Source organism: Microdochium trichocladiopsis, assembly GCF_020744255.1.
Source record: "Microdochium trichocladiopsis strain MPI-CAGE-CH-0230 chromosome Unknown B0I36scaffold_2, whole genome shotgun sequence".
Taxonomy (NCBI): Eukaryota; Fungi; Ascomycota; class Sordariomycetes; order Xylariales; family Microdochiaceae; genus Microdochium; species Microdochium trichocladiopsis.
This window is the reverse complement of record NW_025763545.1, coordinates 3906713-3928730: the sequence shown is the minus strand read 5'-3', so window position 1 is coordinate 3928730 and position 22018 is coordinate 3906713. Positions and strand designations below refer to the sequence as shown.

The 22018-nt window shown below is 54.7% G+C and overlaps 11 protein-coding genes across 11 annotated transcripts; 6 read left to right on the top strand and 5 right to left on the bottom strand.

The window, feature by feature from the left end:
- The first annotated feature begins 601 nt into the window (after positions 1-601).
- On the top strand, positions 602-1716 carry B0I36DRAFT_77770 (uncharacterized protein). Its single transcript, XM_046163360.1, has 2 exons — positions 602-1237; positions 1480-1716. Exons 1-2 carry the CDS (start codon positions 764-766, stop codon positions 1504-1506), a joined length of 501 nt encoding a protein of 166 aa, XP_046017407.1. The 5' UTR covers positions 602-763; the 3' UTR covers positions 1507-1716.
- Positions 1717-2306: 590 nt separating this feature from the next.
- Positions 2307-5123, top strand: B0I36DRAFT_381332 (heterokaryon incompatibility protein-domain-containing protein). The gene is made up of 2 exons (XM_046160851.1): positions 2307-2812; positions 2871-5123. The coding sequence occupies exons 1-2, from the start codon at positions 2359-2361 to the stop codon at positions 4646-4648; spliced, it is 2232 nt and encodes a 743-aa protein (XP_046017406.1). The 5' UTR covers positions 2307-2358; the 3' UTR covers positions 4649-5123.
- Positions 5124-5130: 7 nt separating this feature from the next.
- Positions 5131-7391, top strand: B0I36DRAFT_359869 (uncharacterized protein; the record flags this gene model as incomplete). Its single annotated transcript, XM_046158206.1, has 2 exons — positions 5131-5542; positions 5995-7391. 2 exons carry the CDS (start codon positions 5131-5133, stop codon positions 7389-7391), a joined length of 1809 nt encoding a protein of 602 aa, XP_046017405.1.
- Positions 7347-8811, bottom strand: B0I36DRAFT_372408 (Ni2+/Co2+ transporter transition metal uptake transporter; the record flags this gene model as incomplete). The annotated part of the gene is made up of 3 exons (XM_046160111.1): positions 7347-7451; positions 7640-7965; positions 8034-8811. The coding sequence occupies 3 exons, from the start codon at positions 8809-8811 to the stop codon at positions 7347-7349; spliced, it is 1209 nt and encodes a 402-aa protein (XP_046017404.1).
- Positions 8812-10488: 1677 nt separating this feature from the next.
- On the top strand, positions 10489-11359 carry B0I36DRAFT_346280 (glutathione S-transferase domain-containing protein; the record flags this gene model as incomplete). The annotated part of the gene is made up of 3 exons (XM_046156441.1): positions 10489-10540; positions 10620-11059; positions 11141-11359. The coding sequence occupies 3 exons, from the start codon at positions 10489-10491 to the stop codon at positions 11357-11359; spliced, it is 711 nt and encodes a 236-aa protein (XP_046017403.1).
- Positions 11047-12658, bottom strand: B0I36DRAFT_315930 (uncharacterized protein). Its single transcript, XM_046152934.1, has 3 exons — positions 12363-12658; positions 11827-12296; positions 11047-11712 (listed from the first exon to the last, which is right to left on the bottom strand). Exons 1-3 carry the CDS (start codon positions 12592-12594, stop codon positions 11509-11511), a joined length of 906 nt encoding a protein of 301 aa, XP_046017402.1. The 5' UTR covers positions 12595-12658; the 3' UTR covers positions 11047-11508.
- A 1032-nt stretch (positions 12659-13690) lies between these two features.
- Positions 13691-15095, top strand: B0I36DRAFT_77716 (uncharacterized protein). The gene has a single exon (XM_046163359.1). The coding sequence runs from the start codon at positions 13849-13851 to the stop codon at positions 15034-15036; it is 1188 nt and encodes a 395-aa protein (XP_046017401.1). The 5' UTR covers positions 13691-13848; the 3' UTR covers positions 15037-15095.
- B0I36DRAFT_77713 (uncharacterized protein) lies at positions 15095-15883 on the bottom strand. Its single transcript, XM_046163358.1, has 2 exons — positions 15702-15883; positions 15095-15636 (listed from the first exon to the last, which is right to left on the bottom strand). The coding sequence occupies exons 1-2, from the start codon at positions 15756-15758 to the stop codon at positions 15154-15156; spliced, it is 540 nt and encodes a 179-aa protein (XP_046017400.1). The 5' UTR covers positions 15759-15883; the 3' UTR covers positions 15095-15153.
- A 298-nt stretch (positions 15884-16181) lies between these two features.
- On the bottom strand, positions 16182-17705 carry B0I36DRAFT_315927 (uncharacterized protein). The gene has a single exon (XM_046152933.1). It carries the CDS (start codon positions 17609-17611, stop codon positions 16487-16489), a length of 1125 nt encoding a protein of 374 aa, XP_046017399.1. The 5' UTR covers positions 17612-17705; the 3' UTR covers positions 16182-16486.
- Positions 17706-18308: 603 nt separating this feature from the next.
- Positions 18309-19860, bottom strand: B0I36DRAFT_420788 (uncharacterized protein; the record flags this gene model as incomplete). Its single annotated transcript, XM_046162167.1, has 4 exons — positions 18309-18560; positions 18632-19233; positions 19423-19607; positions 19666-19860. 4 exons carry the CDS (start codon positions 19858-19860, stop codon positions 18430-18432), a joined length of 1113 nt encoding a protein of 370 aa, XP_046017398.1. The 3' UTR covers positions 18309-18429.
- A 760-nt stretch (positions 19861-20620) lies between these two features.
- On the top strand, positions 20621-21709 carry B0I36DRAFT_346275 (uncharacterized protein; the record flags this gene model as incomplete). The annotated part of the gene is made up of 2 exons (XM_046156440.1): positions 20621-21136; positions 21203-21709. The coding sequence occupies 2 exons, from the start codon at positions 20621-20623 to the stop codon at positions 21707-21709; spliced, it is 1023 nt and encodes a 340-aa protein (XP_046017397.1).
- Positions 21710-22018: the final 309 nt, after the last annotated feature.

Below are 22018 nucleotides of genomic sequence, written 5' to 3'. Positions count from 1 at the left end.
ATGCGGAGACCATGGCTGGTAGAAGACCCATCGGCGGATACTCCCGCCGATTCCTTGCTCGTTGACCCTTTCTACTAAATAGAGCAGTTTTTCCTGTTTAGTTCTGACAGACGACACCCAGCTATAGACATTTGAGGCAATTTTGACACGACGGCACCGAGCTCAGCAGCTGTGCCAGACCCACGGGCCACGATCCTTCCATTTCATTGAAGGCAACATTCAACCGCACCAGACCATCGCTGCGGTGTAAGTTGTCGAATTGCTCAGGTTTGAGGACCGACATTGCGAGTTTTGTTTGAGACTTTCACCACACTATTGTAGGGCTGGTCTTGATACTGGAGGAAGAGAAGATGAAATGTATGCTTGAAACTGTTGGTGGTCGTAAGCTGTTCACAATAGATGGCGCCAACCAGGTCGCACAAGGACCAGGCTCTGCTGTGAGACTCCGCATTTTTGAGAAACAAAACCAGCACGCGTGCTGTCCTCGTATATGCTGCGAACAAGGATAGGCTTAGGGATCCTTGCCCAGTCATGCACTCTTCATGGCATGGGAACAAGGTTTTAGTCTTCTAAAACCATTACTACCCGTGGACGTATTGGACGCACTTGTCGCTCGTGAACATAAATATCACGATAGTTCTTCGTCTTTTTGGCCATTCCTGTCCATCAGCAAGCTACACACTCCATTCACTTCTCACGAGATCTACCCATTGAACTATTCCAACCACAGCTGACCTCTCAACAAAACGTACCTACTTGCAACATGCGTTCCTCCCAGCTCATCGCCTTGTCCGGCTTCATGGTCGCGACTGCTGCCGCCGAATCCCAAGCAAACATTGGCTTCGCCATGGTCTCCGACAGCTGCGGCGACGGTTTCTACATCGGTTGCTCCGTGAATGTTGGCGAGTGCTGCACCCTGCCCGACGGCTACAAGGGTCTCGCCGCCGAGTTCCGCTTCAGCCAGGACACGAGCGTCGTCGGCAAGGCGTACACTGGCCCCGACTGTGTCGAGGCGGATCTGGTCGTGAAGCAGGACAACAACAGCACCTACTTCTGCATCGCCAAGCCCTCCGCGCCGCTCTCGAGCGCTCACTACGAGCTCAGCAGCACCGCCGGTCGCAAGGCTAAGCGCGGCGGTGCCAGGGCCAAGGCCTGTCGCTCGCCTGACCACCTGATCTTCCCGGGCGGCGCTCGTGCCAATATCGACGACCTTGCTCCGAGAGAGTACAAGGAAATGGTAAGTTTTATGCATTTGTGATAAAGACCCTCTGTGTTCAAGACAATGCTAATGAATATTTGCTACAGTGAGTTGAGTCCTGGAGTCTACACCAACAATTTTAATGCCGATGACCCTCGTCATTGTAGCCTCGAAGCTCGCCGTCAGGCTCGCTTGCACATATATCTCCCCTCCCTTCAACTACCTTGAAGTCATTAAAGGCACAATAGCTAACATTGTGATCGCCTTGGCGAAAAATATAGACTGGACATGGTCGTGGCTCGCAGTGATGCTGCCGATGTGGAGGCTCAGCTCGCTGCCTTCCGCAAGTAAGCTCGCCGGGCAGCTCGCCAATCCCGAAGTGAGACTTCTGGAAATATCAAGTGGCGTGGAGGAAATCACCGAGTCAATGCGTGGTTCAAAGAGGAGGTCATCTAAATGGTCCAGTGAATGCGCCGTCCTTTAGGCATCGCAGCTCGAACTATGTTTGCACGTACTACCCCAGAAAAATCAGGAACTTGCTGGCGAAATCTTTTCAGACTGACATTATTCTTCGATGATGCTCTGCAGTCGGCCGATTGTTTGATCTGGAGGGCAGGTGCTATGGTCTAGCTTTGTAGAGTGATGTTGTTCCCTATTGCCGGCACCAGATTTCGCGCCGGAAAGTGGCCAGTATGGGGTCGACCCCAATGCTGCCTCGCCAGGGCAAATGCATTTTAGACTGGTAAATGATTCTCGGGATGTATTTCAGCCACCTTGATCGTTCGATTTGGCCTTCGTCAGGCGAGGTATTGCTAGGCTCGAGGTCCAAGTTCCGGCTATTCCATACATCAAGTCTCGATCCTGCTGCACAGGTAGCTTTGGGATGTGGCCTCGAGCGCTGCGAGGAACTCAGTATTGCTCTCCAGTTCTCTCATACCGCAAATCCATGCTTTCAAGGTTGACTTTCTGTGGAGGCAAAGTAAGAAGCACGCCTCTTGCTCCCAAAGATCGAGCCGTGACGACTGTGGGCTGAGTACGTAAGCGGGCACTGGGCATTCGCCCAAGCAACCCCGCATGTGAGGCGAGAGGATGTTTGCCCAACGTCCACGTCCCAGACTCGGGCGCTCAGGCGTCAAAGAGCACCCTCCGCTCCCTTTCACATGACGCATTCACCAAGACAGCTACGTGGATTCTGCACCACGATGTCTGGTTCTGATAGCACCGTCCAACCTCTTTGCGGCTATTGTTCTGCTTTGTTCCCATTGGATGTGTACGCCAAGCCAGGCAGCGTCAGCCACCATGCCACGGTGCGCGACCTTCTCAACTGTGTAGCACAAACCTCATGTGCTATTTGCGCGGAGATTCCGCAGCAGTGGCCGCTCGACAACGTGCGCAAGACTTTCCCCGACGATGGCGAAGACGTGATCATCGACCAGACCGAGATCGCACTTAGCGTTGATGATGGCCATCGCCTCGTAGCTGCTCGTGGCAGGCTAGGCGTGTTAAAACCGCCAGACCAGATTGGCTGGATCAATCTCACCCTTTTACTGCGGTCAGCTCGACACAGCTACGCGCATACCATGAAGTTTGTCATCGTGACTTGCAGCTTGGAAGGTATGGTTATTAGCTCCAGAAGTACAGTCGTAAGCCGCTGATCACCCTTGATATTCAGGCACATGGTCCGAAGCTCCCGCAATATGGTTGGCACCTTCCGCAGGTGAAGTCAGTCATGCCGACAAGGCGAAGATTATCAAATCCTGGTTGGCAGAATGCGAACATGAGCACGAGCTTTGTGGCGATGTGCCCGCGAACGTTCAAGTTGCACTGCCTAAACGACTGGTCAGAATCGGGAACGATTCATTGCGCCTAGTTCTCACGAAAGCTGAGGCCGAAGTTGTTAATCACATAGAATATGCGGCGCTCAGTCACTGCTGGGGATCTTATCCGCCTCTGAAGACAACCAAGGCAAACCTGGATCGCCTAAGCCAAGATTTTGCTATCCGCGGTACACAGAGTAACGATTTAATACCCCCTCGCACATTTAGAGAGGCAGTCGAGCTCTGCCGTGCTCTCAATATACAATACATATGGATAGACAGTCTTTGTATTGTCCAGGATGACTTGGAAGAGTGGCAGGCCGAGGCCACCCTTATGGGAAGCGTATATGCAAACGCCCAGCTGACGATAGCAGCGTCCAGTGCTGCCGACAGCACGGAGGGATGCTTTCCTAGTATTCTTCCAGATCGTGGAAGCGCCTTTCATAGGAGGTCTCGACTCATTACACAGTTCAGAGCCATTTTGTCACCTGGAAAAGTCAACAACGAGGAGATGCCCCTCAGTAACGCAGGAGCACCTCGAACGACGGGCAACCTTCATGCCGTCCGAGTCTACCCATCGAGGCTAGGGTTTCATTCAACCATCTCAAACCTGAGGGAGCGGGGTTGGGCGCTTCAAGAGCACGTCTTGTCTCGCCGCGTCGTTCATTGTACATATCCCGAGCTGTACTGGCAATGCCGAAGCGCTTATCAGACTGAAGGCGGGGTAACAATTCCACCAGAAAACTCGAACCGTGAGTTCTTGCCGATTGCCAATCAAATCGAAGTCGCAGGCGACCATGACTTGAGGCTGCGCGTAGCCCACAATGTTTGGTGTCGCTGGATGCAAGATTACTCGGACCGCCAATTTACGATCCCATCAGACCGGCTTGCAGCTCTCGCAGGTATGGTGGATTGGATGACCCAGGCGACCGGCTACACCCATCTTTTGGCCTGTTGGGAGGAAACCATCTGCGAAGACCTGGCTTGGTTGGGACGTCGTTGGTGTGCTCCTACTCAGCGGGATTTTCTGTTACCTAACCTGCCATCCTGGTCGTGGCTATCGCGAGGTAATGAGATAGAGATGGGCTACCAAGGGGTTGTCGAGGGAGACATGGCTGTCGACAAGCATACGCTGCTCGTAAGCAAGCAGATTCTGTGGGAAGGGTTGCCATTGGTCTCCAGGCTCCAACATGCAGAGTTACAGCTGCATGGACCGCTCAAGCAGCTGCGACTTACAACCGACCCCGAGGCCGACTACATCCATAGCTCGCCACTAAGGATAAATGAGGGTGAACACAGCGGGGGTCCGGACAAAGCCTGGCCTGGGTATGATAACGGTGTTCTCGACACGCAGCCAGGCGACACGGAACAGAAATATCTGAATGGATGCTATCACTGCTTTCTTCTTTTCTCACTCACGGAATCTGCGGGCATTCGGGATTTCTTTCTGGTCCTGGAGCCAGCCTGTTGCGACAGCCCAAACCTATTTTGCTCGGCCACTTCTGAGCAGACCATGGTAGACTATCACAATCGATGCTTTCGGAGGGTTGGGCTCGCGTGGACTGATCGACATATTCTTCCGTCCACGTCATATTTTGACGATGCGGATAAAACAACTATTCGACTAGTCTAAAGCCTTTGAATTTGTCAGGAGGCGAGTCTTTGGGAGGTCGATTTCCTTCTAAAGCAGCCCTGTCAGAAATGGTAAATACTAAAGCAATTGAGAAGAGACCTTCAGACATGATTGAATGTTCTGCTCGATTGGACGGTCCTGGACCTCAGACCATAGGTTTCACATCTCTATACTTAGTCACTGAGTAAGGGGACGGAGCGCAACGTTACTCCATGCTCGCCTAGATGTGGTCGGCTATGTGCTTATCCTGAGTCAAGACCTCCGTCAATATATTCCTGGCCCCCAAGGACGTACTCACGACCGCCTGGAGATAGTGAGGACCCCGCACACGTGACGGACGGGAGGCTGGCCCACCTTCAGCTGCCGTCGATGGATTCAAGGTTGCCTTGCCTTGGGCTGTGACTGTCTTAGGATGAGCAGAATTTTCCAACCACATGCACCCGAGACACTTGACCGAATGAAGCACTTGCGATCGGCACGCCATGGGTCCCGATTCTGGTACTATTCAGCCGCTTTGCACGCATTGCTCCAAGATATTCCCACTTGAGACGCACACGCACTTCACGAAAATCGAACACTATGCCACTGCCGGCGAACTCATCAGAGAGGCAGCGAGCACCTCATGTGCCCTTTGTGCCGCCATCCAGCAATACTGGCCGCTCGACGAAGTGCGGCAGCGGTTCCAGCAGGACCCCGAAGGTGTGATCCTTGGGCAGACTGAGCTGCAGTTCAGTGTCGACGGCGGATCTCGCTTCCATGATGATGCCTGCGAGACTCGGAGCGGAGAAGCCCCAGATCAGATTGACTGGATACTGCTAAGCGGTGAACTGTCCTCGGATCGTCATCAAGTATTTCACAGCATGGTGCTGGTCATCGCGACACGCGATCCGAGAAGTGCGTTACCTGGCAACGAGGAATCGCCCGCTTGCTAACCTTTACTCCTGTAGGCTCTGACACAAAGACCCCGGCGATATGGCTCGAGCCTTCAGACACATCTGACCGAGCAGAGAAATTTAGAATCATAAAGTCTTGGCTGACGGGTTGTGACAAAAATCACAAACTTTGCAGAGCCCGGTTGCCTCATCTCCCTGTCTCACTACCAAAAAGACTAATCAAAATCAACGACACTGCGCTGTGCTTAGTCGACACCGAAGCCGAGGCCAGAACCCAGGACTGCTCCAAATATGCGGCACTTAGTCACTGTTGGGGCCACTTTCCCCCATTGAGGACTACCAGAGCAAATTTCGAGCAACTTGCCCTTGGCTTTGGAAGCGTTGGCGAGCAAGATACGACCCGGGAGGTTCCGCGTACCTTCCGTGAGGCGATTGATCTATGTCGTGCTTTAGAAATCCGGTATATCTGGATAGACAGCCTGTGCATCATTCAGGACGACCGAGAGGAGTGGCGAGTCGAAGCCACACGTATGAAAGACGTATATGCCAGTGCCTGGCTCACAATCGCAGCATCTAGCGCATCGGACAGCTCCGAAGGATGCTTTACTGCTCATAATGTGGCAGAGTTCAAGGACACCGACACGTATTTGCAACAGGTGACCCAATTTTGGGCAGCCAAGTCGGGCTCAACAGTCGCCGGAGCCAGCACCTGCCATCCTGTTCCGAATCCTGATACTCCGACGCAAGAGCATTTTGCTATCCGAGTCTACCCGCGTAAGCTCGGTCTCCGCACGTCTTTGTCGAAGTTAGGCGCACGCGGGTGGACGCTGCAAGAACACGTGCTATCTCGTCGGATCGTGCATTGCACCTATCCCGAGCTGCACTGGCAATGCCAGAGTATCTACACAGCCGAGGCCGGTATAAGCATCTTACCGTCCTCGCCGGACCTCGAGTGTATCAAGACAGCCGCCCAGGTCGCAACCACAGTGGAAGATCAACCGCAGCAAGATCAATCGCGGCTGCACGGTACCTACCAGGCCTGGTGCCGCTGGATGGAGGAATACTCGAGCCGCCACTTCACCGTCCCTTCTGACCGACTAGCAGCCCTTGCAGGGATGGTGCAGTGGGTTGCAGAGACTACAGGCTATAAGCATATCCTGGGAAGCTGGGAGGAGACGATATGCGAAGATCTCATCTGGTTCGGTGATCCTCCACATGGTCACAGCGAGAGGGAGGCTGTCCTGCGTGACATGCCATCCTGGTCTTGGCTATCCCGAAGCAGAAACGTCGTAGTAGGGTACCAATCCTGGATTTCCTTGTCGACATTGCAGCAGGTCCAGAGACACGCCCGTCTCATCGACACAAACATCATCTGGGGAGGCCTACCTCTTGTCTCCAGCTTACTTTGCGCAGAACTGCAACTACGAGGTCCTCTGAAGCGGATGCGGCTCACGACGGTGCCGGAGGCCCGGGTCTTCAACCCTCCATATCTCAACGTCAATGAGGACATACGGAGGCGGACCGGGGCCGAACCTATTCCCTGGGAATGCGCGGGTGGTCTTGATTATCAGGCGCGCGACGATGAGGTTGATTATCTCGACGGTAATTATGACTGTTTCCATCTGTTAACCGCCAAAATGGCCCACAGGACTGTGGAGTTCTTCCTCGTCCTAGAGCCTGTTCTCCGCACTCGGAACAGCCCGGGTTCTGAGGCCCACGTCTCTGAACAGCCTACGACAGATATGCCCATCCGCACTTTCGCCAGGATTGGGCTTGCGCGCTTCATGACCTCGGCTGCGGCTCCTTCACACTTTGCCGACGCAGAAGACACTATCATCAGACTGATCTGAAGTCTCTGGACCGCAGCAAGCGAGTTTCCTGGGAGTCTGGTCCTCAGGGGGTTTGCCGAGCTACCGTTGGATGCAGTGAAGAAACCTCCTGTGCCCGGGGGTGATGGTCATACCCTTTCCGGCCACATCGTTGTCTACCTCACTCAGGCCGTGGGTTCCGTGTCGCTGTACCTAGAGTTACCAGGAGTCTCACCATCCACTCCCAACCCGCCCTCCTGCGACCGAGCTCTGTCCCTCCTCCGGTCCACCATTCTGCGCCATGGCTTGTACACTAGCACCGAGCCCAACCCGACCACCAAGAACAGGCCGCAGATTGATCCACCAATGACGTCAAAATGATCGCTGATGGCTGACAGCCCGTCCCAGAACGGCGACTCGCCCTCTTCGGGCTGAACAATGTTCTGCGCGAGCGAGAGGACCTGGATGCAGCCGATGAACGCGGCGACGACAATGGTGATGGTGGTGAGGACGATCGAGTAGTACAAGATGGCGACGCGGTCGCGGGCAAAGGCCTTGGAGGTGTACAGGGACATCATGAGGGCGCCGTCCGTGGTGTCGAGCATGCACATGCCGGCTGGGCAATTGTTAGTGGAAACAGATACCATGGAGAAATGATCCGATGTCACGGAACAAAAGACTCACCAGTGAAGAGCAAGGGAAAGATCAAGATGACCCAGAGACTAGTGCCTTGCGCACCCTGGACACTAGCGATCCCCAGGATGGCAATTTCGGAACTGGTGTCGAAGCCCAGCCCAAAGAGCACCCCCAGGGGGTACATCTTCCACGGCCTGTCCACGATGCGGAAGAGCTTCCGGAACACGTTGGCCAGGAACCCCGCGCCCTCGAGCTGCAGGTCATTCACAGCGGCGTCCTGCCCATCGGCAGCGACCGCACCATGCTCGCTAGCCTGGCCATAGTGGTGCGGGTCATCCTCGCGCAGCGTGGCCCGCAGCCTCTGCACGAGCCGATACAGCACCCAGCTGTTGCCGAGACACAGCAGGATCAGGAACGCCGCACTGACGCTGGTGCCGATGATGCCACCGATGTAGGCAAAGTTGTCGAAGCGGTCACGGAGGGCACCCGAGGTGGCGGCGACGACGATGCACGTGATGATGACGATGGTCGAGTGGCCGAGGCTGAAGAAGGTGCCGACGGTGACGGGCCGCTGGCCCGAGGCGATGAGGCGGCGGGTCATGAGGTCGATGGCGCTGATGTGGTCGGCGTCGAGGGCGTGGCGGAGGCCCAGCGTGTACGAGAGCACCGCGGGGCTGATCATGGCCGGGTAGAAGTGCAGCACGGGCGCGACGGCGGCCCAGACGAGCAGGTTGACGGTCACGAGGGCCGCAATGATGCGGACCACGGGGAACGGCAGGCCCTTGAGCCGGTCGGGCACGGGGAGGCGGAAGCGGCGGCGTGACATGGTGCCGGTGCCTTGCTGAGGTCGTGGGCAGTTACCGTCGTAGGCAGGGAGGAGAGGCTGCGAGGCGGCAGCGTCTTCGCTCGCTGGTGCAGTTGGCATGTCTGGCAGAAGGAGAAGGACGTGAGAAGAAAACAGTGGGACAACGACGTCGAGAATGCCCTAGGGTAGTAGCATAGATCCGACGGATTACAGTATTTTAGCTTTGTGAGGCCTGCGATAAGGTACCCGAGAAGATGGCGGCTGTTTAGCTGTAATTACCCCTCACCCGGTTTTGGAGAAGCTGCCCCGCACTGCAAACGGCCCCCACGATGTGATATCTCCTATCAAACTGGCGGGCGTCCTTGTGTGGAGTGTTTTAAGTCATTCGGTCAACAAGACTGGTGGGCAAGATCTAAGGGTCCTCTTGGCACCTCTTTTTCTGACGACGACACAACAACGGTGCCTATAGCTTCACATTACCATTGAGAAGAAGGCTTGCGGTAAAAACGACAAGCCGCAGCGTACGTCATGTATAAATCCACGGGAACCTTATGGCTGGCTTGATCTTGCACAAGCGATCCTGGCCAAGGCATTGCTTCCGTGTCGCATAGACTGGCACCATAACCATATTCCAAGATGCTCGGCGTCGTACATATGCCTGACTAATAATCAATACAGCGGAAGCATCCCCGACGAGACCTGAGTGGCAAGGTGGTGTCTCATCGGTCTTCGTAGCTGACCACGCCTTTGAGTTCCACCCGTCCAAGTCTCGGTCCAGCGCGCACAAGGCTCGTACACTAAGAGGACTGCAGTGTATCCATATCCTCCACAATAAAGTCCGAGAACAAGCCTGCTGCGACCCATCTGAACGGGTTTGAGAAGCTGGATGAGAACTCGAAGCGGAAGACGGAGCTCGGTGATTCAGGCCCTAATGGCGATTTCCCTCAACAATTTGCACGTAATAAATGGCTTTCGTCGTTCAAATAAGTTTGATTTATCCCGAAGTCTCGAAAAGCCTAGTCGCTTCGCGAAAGAAAAACCTTTTGGGACGTCACTTTCCTTGGGAAATTGTTCGATAATTATTGGTTTCTTCAAGCTAGAAACAACCACTAGCTGGGAGGGTCCCACTGTCAAGCCCAAGACGCCGACGCCTCTGCTGCACCCGAATCACTGTTGCCAGCGAGTTGGTCATACTTTTTTAGCGCATCGAAACCAGTCACGGAACACATGTGTGTTTGGCAGCGGTTCCTGGCTTCATATGCAAGATGCAAGCTTCAAAATTCAAGCACAAGGAGAGAGGTCGGGCACACAGGCGCATGATCCAAGACGCAAAGGAGGTGGGGGCGGAAATCGAACACATTGGCCAACACAACAAGCTATGATGAGGGTAGTCGAGAGAATAAGCTCTGGTCAGAGCCTGCCCAGGTGGTCCGGGGGGCTGTCACCTCATTTGGGCTGAGTATGTGTCTATCCCACACCATCCCACCATTCTCCACAAACTGCGGGGCGCTACACCTCTCCTCTCCTCTTTCCCCAGCTTCCTCCTCCTGGATTTATAAGCCTCTCGGATGACCCGGTGTTGACCTTCAGTATATCTGAACTCCATCGCAACGCTTCACCAACTGACCATAGCGTACGCACACGCAGACTTAACACACTCACGCACGAAGCCGCATACTCTAGGTTACCTTCACTAAGATGGCTGCCACCGCACCACCCATCAAGCTCTACACAAGCCACCAGTGCCCTTGTATGTCGTCTTCGTATCCCCCCAGGCACCTGGCCGGCTGCCTGCCCGCATGAACTATTGTTGACTGACTGCTGCCCAGGGGCCCAACGTGCCGAGATCATCTTGGCCGAGCTCAACATCCCGCATGAGCAAGAGCTCATTGACCTCGCCGTTCCGCGCACTGAGGAGTACCTCAAGATCAACCCGCGCGGGCTGGTCCCGTCCCTGGCCTACGGCGATGAGATCATCACCGAGTCGGCCATCGTCGCGCAGTTCATTGCCGACCTGAACCCGTCGCACCTTCTCCCGGCATCGGCGGACCCCCAGGCGGCCCTCAAGCGCGCGCGCATCGCCTTCTTCGTCGACACCTTCGTGTCCAAGCTCGGCCCGCACTTTGGCAAGCTCCAGTTTGCCCCGCCAGGTGCTGATCTGGACGCTACCGCGCAGGCCTATGTCGACAACGTGGTCAAGGAGATTGATCCCCTTCTCGCAGACGCGGCGCCGTTCTTTGGTGGCAGTGACAAGATCACGCTCGCAGAGGTATGTATTGATCCGATATCTGGCTGCATCTTTATTTTGTCGATGTTAAAATATGCTGAGGATTCTTCTGACCATTGTCAGGTGCAAACTGGTTCCTTCGTCATTCGCCTCCTGAGGCTTCCGAAGCACGACATCATCAAGGATCTCTCGGCAGAGCTCCAGACCAAGGCGCCCAACTTCTATCGCTGGGCAACGGCTGTCGCCGAGGTTCCATCGGTCAAGAGCACTTTTCCTGAGGATGACGTTGTCGCGGGCATCAAGCGCAAGCGGGCTCAGTTTGCCGCGCAGGCGAAGGCTTGAACGAGCATGTCTTTGACACCAAGCTGGGCACAGACAAATACATGGCGTAACGTGGGCCAAGAAAAGCCCCCAGCCTCGCGTCCAGTGATGAATAGGAATATGTTTTAGCCACATCCGTGCATGTCCATATTACATCTCTGCGTGTACTATCAGTGGTGGTTAAAGTGGCTGAAAACTCCGCCGGTCGGGAGAGCCCGAATTTCGTGACCAAGGATATCCATGAGTTCCTCGTGGAAACGATCGGGGTTTCTTGACCCGGACTGGATTCGTGCGACACCTCGTTCATCTTGGCCCATCAGCTGTGTGGCTGCTGTCATATGCACAACCGCTGCGTCACGTCCGCCGTGCCACACCTGTACAAGGACTCTCAATTAGTCTAGTGTGGGATAGCGTCTGTATTCGCGACGCGACAGTGAAACTGGAGACCAGCATGATCATGACGGGACTAGGATTAGAGGTGGCCTTACCTCATCAGCCGCCAGGAACAGGATGGCCAATATTACTGCCTCTCTGTCCTCTCTCTTGGAACTATCTGGACTCTCATCGCTTTCCCCTGCCAGGCCTCGGCGGAGTGTCTCGATGCACGATGCCTTGCGTTCCAAAGCCGCGCAGTCCAGCAGAGGCCGGTTCTTGTGAGGGATATAGCCGAGCCCAGGCATTTCCAGTCCTGCAGATAGTGTTTGCAGCCGCCGATTAGCAAGCACAACCTGCCGATGTGCGGCAAGCAAGACGCCTTCGAGCGCATCCCTCTGCGTGAGGGCCAACTTTGCCCAGTCTGTAAAAATTGCCACACGGCAGCGAATCTCCTTACCGGCCTCGCCTCGATACGTAGCTGGCACTAGTCCGGCTGAGGGGATGTCTGGCTGCACCTGTGACTTGGATGCACAGCCGGTGCAGACACAGTGATGAGCCTGATGCGGTATCGTGACATGGAAGACTGGTCTCTGACGTCAGCAGTGGCTACCTCGTCCGCTCCCCCATCGCATAGTGGCATCTAGCTCACAGTGTTCTAGGAGCTTCTTCTCGTGCTCTGAGATTGGTCGGACCAGCTGTCCGGTAGGCGGCGTGCATATCTGCGGTCGTTGCTGCTTCTCTAGCTGATACTGCTCGATCCGCGCCTGTCGCTGGCGCGCGTGCGTCACTCGGGCCGAGTGCTTACGAGCTGTCCTCCTGTGCGTTATGTCTTCCTGGTTTGGGAAGGTGTTGATGAAGCACAACTGAGTTTGAGCAACCATGTCTGTAAACTCGCAAGAGAACGTTGGCCGTCGTACTCGATGTAAAAGGTAGAGCGACTGGGTGAGAGAAGGATTGAGTTGCTTGCTTTCAGCGTGTGCCGTCACATTCAAAGCGGGGTTGGACATTGTCAGCGGCGAATTTAGTCACTCCTGGAGGACCGCCAAGCAGACTAGAAACTTCCACATCGATCCAACTACGCTGGCTGATGCAATGAGCTAATCCTATGCCCAAGCTCCATTTCCAGTGCTATACATGGTTTTTGCGTGCGCACTCAAGGTCGATTTTGTCCCTCCCCAAGCCTTCCATTAGTCCTGATGTGGTACTCAGCCCATTGAGCCTGTGAAGGGGCCCAGCTATTGCATCTTTATTCCGCGTATAGCTTTACTTAAATCCCGTGTTCTTATTATTCGCATAGAGAAGTAATGCCCGCTATGGATGATAAAGAAGCAGAATGATGATGGTTGGATATTGGCAGGGGCTCGAGAGCAGCGTTCCAAAGGCGATCGAGGCGCTGCCTCCCTCAAATATCTTCACTTCCACGGTTTATCAGTTTTTCGTGAACACAGAGGGATTTGGGGAATGGCCACAGTCTTTTTTGGCTTTTAAATGAATTCTGTGCTGCTTTGAAACGATTTGGGCGTTAGATCTGCGTAGTTAAGCGAAAGGATATTGTGATTGTCCTTTGTTATCAGCAGCAACAACGACAACATCCACATAATCTATGCCTATTGGATACTTGACTTGGTCGCCAAGGCTGACATGGCGGTATGTTGTCCTGGTCCGGAAGGAGATGACAAGATCCAGCTTTTGTGAAAACTCGCGTCTCGCACTACCAACATACGACAAGTGGATTGTGTCATTGGCAAATTGACAAGCCGCATCATGAGCAGATTCCTGGCTTGCTTGCTTGCTGGAAAGACCGGAGAGCCATGCCGGCTCGCAGCCCAACCAACAGTGCCGGGGGTGAATCACGCACCCGCAACGTGAGCGCATGGTCCATGCCAGCCTGACGTACCTGAGTGGATACTGTATGCTCGACGGGCTTTGTTGCGTGAAGACCTGTGGGCGTGACGACCAACTTCACTCGAGTAGGGTGGACGGGCACCGTGCGGCAGATCTCGTGTACGGTGTGGTTGGTATTAAACCCAGGCTCCCGTGCTGTTGCTTGCTGGCACACACACCACACTTGTCATCTTTCGTCCTCTTTTTGCAGCCTTCCTCTGTCGACCAACGCCCTGTGCGCCGGAGCCATCATGTCTTCATCCTCAGAGGCTTCGGTCGCACACAGCATCAATCTTCTCGAGGGCGTGCCAGAGCTGCCATACGTGAAAGGCTTCAAGGTCCAGATCCAACAGCACCATGCGCCAGACCCGTACGGCGCTGTTATCTACGAAGACCATTTCGTCATGGGAAAGAAATGCCTGCCAGAAACCCCCCTGGCTGAGGCTGTCCTTAGGATTCCGCCACGCGAAGCGCCCACCGGAGCTTCACCCACCGACTCTCGGCCCGGTACTGCCGAGTTGGAGATCCTCGAGGTGATTGCTGGAGGCGACGGCAACGAGGCTCAGGTCGTCCGCTGCAAGGTCTACAGACGGGCCATCGGGTCCTCACGGCAGCGGCAGGCAGCCTTTGAGGCCGTGGCCAAAATCTATGACCCTCTGTACTATCATCTGTACCGGCTTGACCCGCACCTCGACTGTTGCACAATGCACAAGGCCGACACCCACTACACCAGCGAGGTGGCAGCCTACGAGGCCTTCCAGAATGCCAGATTTCCAACCGGGGGCACATTTACGCCACAATATTACGGCTCTTGGACCTTCACACTCGCTCATCCTCGCCCGAAAGGTTTCTCTGCCAAAGCTGGCGAAGACCAAGCAGCACCACTCCATCGCCATGTCCGCCTGATCTTGATCGAGTACCTCGACGGTTGCTCTTTGCAAGACCTCATGTACGACGAGAATTATGAATACGTTGAAACTGTCCGAGACACCTATCACGAGAGTTACCGTCTCTTCGTCTGGGCAAAGATACTAGAAGCCATTGTCTTCGTCGAGGACGCCGGGCTGGTACGTAACGATGACGCTCCGCGCAACGTCATGCTCGTGCCCCGGCCGAAGAAGTTCGTGCCACTGTCGGAGCAGCAGCAGCCGCGGGTGGTTTTTATAGATTACAATCTCTCAACTGTTGTGAGCAAGCTCGCCGAACCGTACAGATACCCATACACAGACACTTGTCATGACTTGCCGGACAATCCCTTACAGAAGTGGTGGACAGGCGGTGCTTGTGACTACAGGGGCTGGGTTCCAGAATGGTATGAGACTGATGAGGAGCGGCGTGGCGAATGGCTGCTCCAGCACTTCGGCAGGGAGAAATTAGCCAACTATGCACCCTTATACGACAATGGGGCCCTCCCACCGAAGGTATTCGAGACGAAGTAACCTTTTGTCCTAGTCTGTACAAACAGGCATCACGCTGGAAATGCCGGATGAGACAATTGTTACAGCACCAGATCTTTCCCAGCCAAGTCGATGTCACAATGTACCTTCGTGTGATATTTAGACTCCAGAGACAGACTTGACCAAGCGCCACGCGGCAAACCAGTCCAGTACCGTGAACAACGCATCCAGTACCGTAATCCTGTCGAGCCCCGTCCCCATAATCCAGCGGTCGCTCGTCCATCCCGTGTAGAAATTCATGTATGCCTGCGAGAAGTTTGCGAGCCCCAGCACCGCCAGCGCCGTGACATCAAGCGGAACATCGCCCCGTGCAGTGCCCGTGGACAGGGCTCCCAGGAGCCCACCACCGCCCTTTTTACCGCCGTTGCTGTTCCGTGCAATGATGACATGTAGCCTAATGATCGCCAGCAAGGCGGAAGAAGTGTTGATCGCGCCGAGATATGCCATGACGTCGTGATGCCATGCGTCACCAGAGGGATGCTTTTGGACAGCCGGGTCCGTGCTGGTCCGGCGTTGGGATAGCTTGCGAATCATGAAAGGCTGTTTAAAAGTGAAGTGATAAAAAGCGCTAGTGTGCCATAACTGATTATGGACGTGTGAGATATTTCCCTGGGGGAGTATTCGCGAAGAGATCCTGGTCGACTCACAGCATTACCGGCGTATAGAGCTTTGAGGAAGCCTGTGTTGGTAGTAAAGTCCGTCATGGTGCTTGGCTGGAGGGGCCACTTTCACTAGAACGACAAGGTACGAAGAATTATGGAAAGAGCCCTATCAAATGCTCTATCTGTGCGTGAGGTTGAATTCAGCTTGGAGAGGTAGAAGTCTTATTCCATTTCTCACAAGGAAGCGGGGAGACTGTGAGGGGCGTAGAAAATATACTCTCGGTCTCCCACTTGACAACCTCGGCTGAGCGTCAGCTTGCCCAGCTTTAGAAGCAGACCAAGACCACGTGTGATCACAAACGACGCCACATGAATCGAGCTCACTGGCCTGCTCGCCCTCCGTCACCTTCCGCAAGGGTGGTCAGCGCGGAATGCTTCCGCGCTCGTGTGTGGACTCCACGCCCGACAAGGTTCAGCACAACTATATACTGCGGGGTTGTCAGCTACATGAACAAGCAGACTGGACCTGAGGCAAGCCATTGGAAACGAGCGGTGTATCAAGGACTCTTGTCGCCTGAGACGTCCTGTGGGTGATCTTGACGAGACTGGAATCCATTAATTCTGGGCTTCACAATGGGCACATTACCAGAAGTTCCTGTCAATCTAATCTGGCTGTCTAATTCAAGCCCAGTCTGAAGCGGAACTGAGCTGTGACTGTTCGTTGACTATGTCGCATCCGCATCAATCTGTGGTCAAGAACACGACTCTCAGTCACGCATCATGCTGTAATCAATCTGCTCGGCAGGGTATGCGTTCCACCTTGTTCCCTGTCACAATGGCACCGATCCTTCTTTCCACCTTGTTCCGCGATGCTCGTCGTGCATGAATTTCTCGGTAAACTCCTGCACTGCGTCGTAGTCTCTAGCGTAGGCACGAGAAGCAGCTCCAGAGACGGCCCAGATGACGTCCGCATGCTTGGCAAGACGGCGCTTCTCCCGTCTGAAGTCGCGGCTTGTGATTGCCGTCTCCGGTGTACCGGTGCTCGTAGCGCCATTCGTGTTGTCAGTCTCGTCTGCCGAGAGGCCAAGTCCATCTTCATCAGCGTCGTCCCCCTCCTCCCTCGGGACATCCTCGACCGCGACAAAAGCCTCATACTCGCCAGGCCAGTACACGGTCACAGAGCACTCGTCCAGTATGTGGCTGATGGCGAGGTCGTAGAGCCTGCCCATCGTCATGCCCGTGCTCGTCTCCTCTGTGCCGCCATGCGAGACCTTGCCAGTTGTGTACAACGTCGAGGAAGCGTAGACATCTCCGCCTTGAGACCTTGTGCGACTCCATACGCCAACACCACGTCCTCCAATGCCTTCTTCTCGACCGAGGTGGCTATGTTGCTGCTGTCGCTCTCGCAGCCTCTGAACGATCAGCATGTTTCGCCACGACGCGCTAGGCCTCATGAACACGTCGAGCCTCTGACAAAACGGCTGCGCAGCAAATCCGCTCATGTCTGGCACCGCATCACTCTGTCCAACAGCCAGCAAGCCAGGGAAGAACCTCGCCAAGAGCGGGTTGCGCCGGCAGTCTGTCCCATGACCGGGGTTGAACTCGCCGTCATCGGACAGGAAGAACAGCACCCGCTGCAGCTTGGGCGACTCGCGGATGAACTTGGCCCAGTAGCGGTTCACGCGCTGAGCGGCAGTCAGCAGCGTAGCCATGTCGACGTGTTCGAGGATGAGTTCGAAGAGTTCTGGGGTCTGGAGGACGCGCTGGCCGGCAATGCACAGCGGCTGTGCTGGCAGCGCTACTGTTGTCACTACTGGCGTGGCGGGGTCCGGGTCGTGCTGGCTGCTCTTGCCATGGTGAGCATTGCCGTGGTGGTGTGCTGCCGCTGCTTGGATTGGTGGTTGCCCGGCCGCTGTTAGCCAGGCGGCGCGTGCTTGATCTAAAGCCGTTCCCATTCTGGGGGCACTTGGGCGTTTACTCTCGTAGGCCGACAGGTTTGTGACGATTTGCGTCACGGTCAGCTCTGGATTTGACTTTGGAGGTTGCGACAGAAAGACGATGGCCGCCTTGTCAGCCTCTGAAGGTTGACTGGCTAGCACAAAACATGGCCGGCTCGAGCTGAAAACCAGGGTCGTCAGCCGTGTCTCGCACTACTCCACCTATATGCAGCCAACCCACGGGGACGTGTCACCAAAGTCTTGGTCCGCCACTTTTTAGCAGCTTGGTCGAGCCTGATCTGCCAGCTGGCTTACGCGTGTGGATCTTTAGGTCTGCTATCAACTTCAGAGGCTCACTACTTCTGTCAGCACGTAAACAGGGCAGATCTGATCGTACTAAGGCACACCCCCTGTTACTCGTCTGAATAACCGCCCGTTCCTTGACTATCCTCGGAATGTCGAGAAGACTCCGGTACGTATAATGTGGAGGATCTCTAGGGATTTCAACCAGTAGCGTTGATTTCTACGGGAAGTACATTGAGCCTCACTACAAACAAACTACGGTTGAAACTGGTGATCTTCAAAGATGCAAGCAATTGTATTTAGAGGAAGGCGTTCAGGTGTCTTTACTTAGTTACCTCGATAAGCGCCGGGGTAATGTGGGACAATGGTGTTTTCAATCCCTACAGTTTATTCTTCAACCGAAAGTACAGGCACCCCCGACAGAAACTATCAATAGTGGGGAAATGTGTAGAGAAGCATAATAATCAGCAAGCAATGGCGTTCAATGTCTGTGCGTTCAGGTTCCCACACGGTCCACTCCCTCGCGCTCACACCTAGACGCCAACGCAGATGTAGTAATCGAGCCAGACGCTGCACGAAGTGGTGAGCCCGTTCCACTTGATAATGTCTGCCTTGACCGCGCCTGACTTGGAGGCGATCTTGTCGCAGTTGTCATTCTCCACGACTAAAAGCATTGTCGGTCAATACGCGTTCTTGTTAAGAATCGGAGAGAACCATTGAGCATAGGCCACATACCTTTGTAGAACTTCTTGCAGTTGTTCACCATGCCAGTCATCGTGGGCGTCGGCGTAGGGATACCGTTACCTGTGGTGGTCGACGATGTTTTGAGCGTCGAGCTAGGCATCACATATCCCTTCTTGTGAACACAGACATAGACATTCGCCCACAAGCCCGTGCAGTCGGCCTTGACGTCCCTGTTCCAGGCGTACAAGAGGGCGACGGTGAGGCTGTTTCGGGCCAGCACGGCACTGCATGCGTCGCCATCCTTGACAAAATCAAACTTGTCACAGTCGGCAATCATGCCACCCATGGTCGGCGTTGGCGTGCTGATACCGTTGCCAGTAGTGGTAGACGAGGTGCGGGTGGTCGAAGGGGAGGCCGAGTTACTTGTGGCTCCGCCAATGAGACCAACACAGACGTTGACATTTGCCCACATGCCTGTGCATTGCGGGCCAACACTCTTGTTCCATTCGTAGAAGGAAGCCAGCGAGATGCCGTACTTGCTCAGGATGTCACCACAACCTGTGCCAGGCTCAACGAAGTGAAACTTTGCACAGTTTGGAGCCATGCCGTCTTGCGTGGGGGTGGGCGTGGCGACGCCATTGCCAGAGGTCGAGCTGGCAGATGGGCCGCCAGATGTTGGAGATGCTGTCGAGCCGATAACTCCCACGCAAACCCAAACTTGCGCCCACATCTTGTTACATTGTGGCCCAACGCCTTGGTTCCATGAGTAGAACGTGGCTAGAGTCAGGCTGTATTTGGCGAGAATCTCATCACAGCCCTGGCCGTCCTCGACGAAGTGGAACTTGTTGCATGATGCGATGAGACCGCCGCTCTGGGTGGGAGTTGGAGTGGTGATGCCGTTGCCTGTGGTCGAGGATGCCTTCGTTGACGAGCTCGTTGAGGTGGGTGGTGGGGGAATACCCCAGTTTTCCTCGATACAGTAGCTGGTGTCTACGACAAGCTTGCAGCCAGAGGCGAGAGAAGGGTTCTGTATGAATCTAGTAAGACACGTGCTCGCCAAGGCCTCAACTGGATCATGCTCTTACCCATCGGTAAATCTGCTCAAGCGCCAGACCATTGTCGTTTGCGATGCTCTGGCAAGTGTCGGATTTGGTGGCGACAAGCCAGTTCGTGCAGTCCTTGATAGTGTCGTCGGGTGCCTTGGTAGGCGGATCAACTGTGTACTGTGCCGTAGTGAGGCCCAGCATAAGTGCCACAGCGAGAATCTTGGCGAGCGCCATTGTAGAGAAGTGTCTTTGTCAAGAAGATGAAACGAGCTCTGCGGGGATAATCCTCAGGGGCAATATTCCTCATCCCACGGGCGATTCCAATATTGTTTAAATGCCCTCATAATCATAGGCTATGCCGATGTGCCGTGCTTTTCATCGGCTCCGAACTGCTGATGTTACATCGTTATCAGACATGATCACAATCCTCTGGTCCATAGACTAACACTGCATCGATCACGATCTCTTTCCCGGGCACAATGGTCATTCTGCTTCCACTGGAGGACGCAGCCGCCCCTAGAGATATGCCAGCCACAAGGATCAGGTTACATGCTCAGAATCCTTCTGCCTAATTGTGCACAACCATAGACCTTGTCGCCCTCGACTAGGGACTGAACTCACAATCTCGATTCAGACAGCAATCCGTCTTTGTACACAAACATTGGCTGCAAGTATGGCTTAGACGCATATCTTGAGTGGTTATAGTTCAAATGGTCAGCAATCCTGCGGCATGTGTCACCAACCAAACGCTACGGTAGCAGAAGCAGGTACGCACGCGACACATGAGGTGACATGAGGAAAGGCACGCGGGGGTGCTGACAGGGGAGTATGCAGGTCACCTTATCCGAGCACTCCTACCCGATCTAGCAGCTTACGCTGACAAGTCTTGTCTCTGGCAAGCTTTTAAGTCGTCTTGGAGAGTCAAAGATAGTCTGCGCGCGGCGACGTTTGGCAAGCTTCTATACTGCAGCCGGGAGAGTCAAGAATCGACAAGATGAGGCAAGTGTTGAGCGCGCTGGCCTGGGCCGTCGTGCTGCTGGCCGTGGCCGTGGCCGCGAAACACATTGACCATGCCACGCCAGACACTTTGCCCTTGATCAGCCCAGACGAGTTCTCTTGGGACCATCCTCTTGTGCAGCGTATGCTGTGGGAAGGCCGTAACGAGACGACCAAGAGCAAGCACGACAAGCACGACAAGCACGACGCACCCCGAAGAATCATCAAGCGCACCAACATCGAGGGCCAGCAGGTTGGAGGCAAGCACTGTCTCGGATGCGCAGGGGGCATGGTCCCCGCAATGCCAACCATCGACGAATTGACCATCGACTACCTCGAGAACCAGATGTTGAAGACTGAGTCTGACCTGCGCGACCGCTGCGTCTTTTACACTGGAGTAACCAATTCCGAGGCTGCCATCAATTCGTGGACTCTCGAGCCAGGCGCTGACCGACCTGGACTGTCTAAAACGGCGACTGCATTCACTTGTAGCAAGGGGATGTACTCTATCTGGGTGAGCCTCCTGTCTGCAAACCATTTTCAGGATGCCAAATGATTCTAACCAAGCGGATCTGTGCAGCAACTCTGGCCCGGTGGGACTGCAAACGTGCAGCCCAACCCACCGCCTGACAATGAGCACACGCCCAATTTCTGGGAGGTCTTTCTCAAGGACAGCTGGCTCCAGAAAGTGGCACCAAAGCCCATTTGCTTCAAGTACTTTGAGAACATGTCCTCAGCCATGGCCAGGCGCTGTAAGGGCAAGGTCTACGTCATGTCTTTGAAACCTCTGGACCTTCCTGGGTACGGCCAGGGCACGGAGGCCAACAACAACGCCCACAGCATCTGGAACAATTACGAGTGGCCTACGCTCAAAAACAATGGAGGCGTCACGCAGCTTATCGGTCTCACGGCCAAGGGTCCCAACGGCGAGGTGGGGGACATGTGGGAACTGAACATGTCAGACCTCTCGAAGAAGGGGCCATACACAGGGGCGGTTCCACGGGGGCTTGGAAAGCGTGACACATGCACCAACAACAGGGCTTACCAGCCTCCAGGCCAGGATTGGTTCGGTACAGGTCGTTTTTAAGGTTGTGCAGTCCAGCAAGGGGCCAGTCTTACCAGGGTCAGGATTGCGATGCACTGTTGGTCGCGTGCCGCACGCACTATTGGCCTTCTGTCAGGCATTCGTCCCATGTTTCTGCCCGCTCGAGAGGTTCTGGCTTTCCTGGTACTTTCTTTCTTCCTGATCTCTTACTTTCCCCACTGATTCTTTTCTCTTGGTCTCTATTTCGTAAAAACAATTTCATCACTGTGTTTGGCGTCGTTGGCCTTCGTAGACAAGGGTGCAAGCCAGGTCTGTTGGTATGTATACAAAGTGACAAGGGCCCCTGTGAAG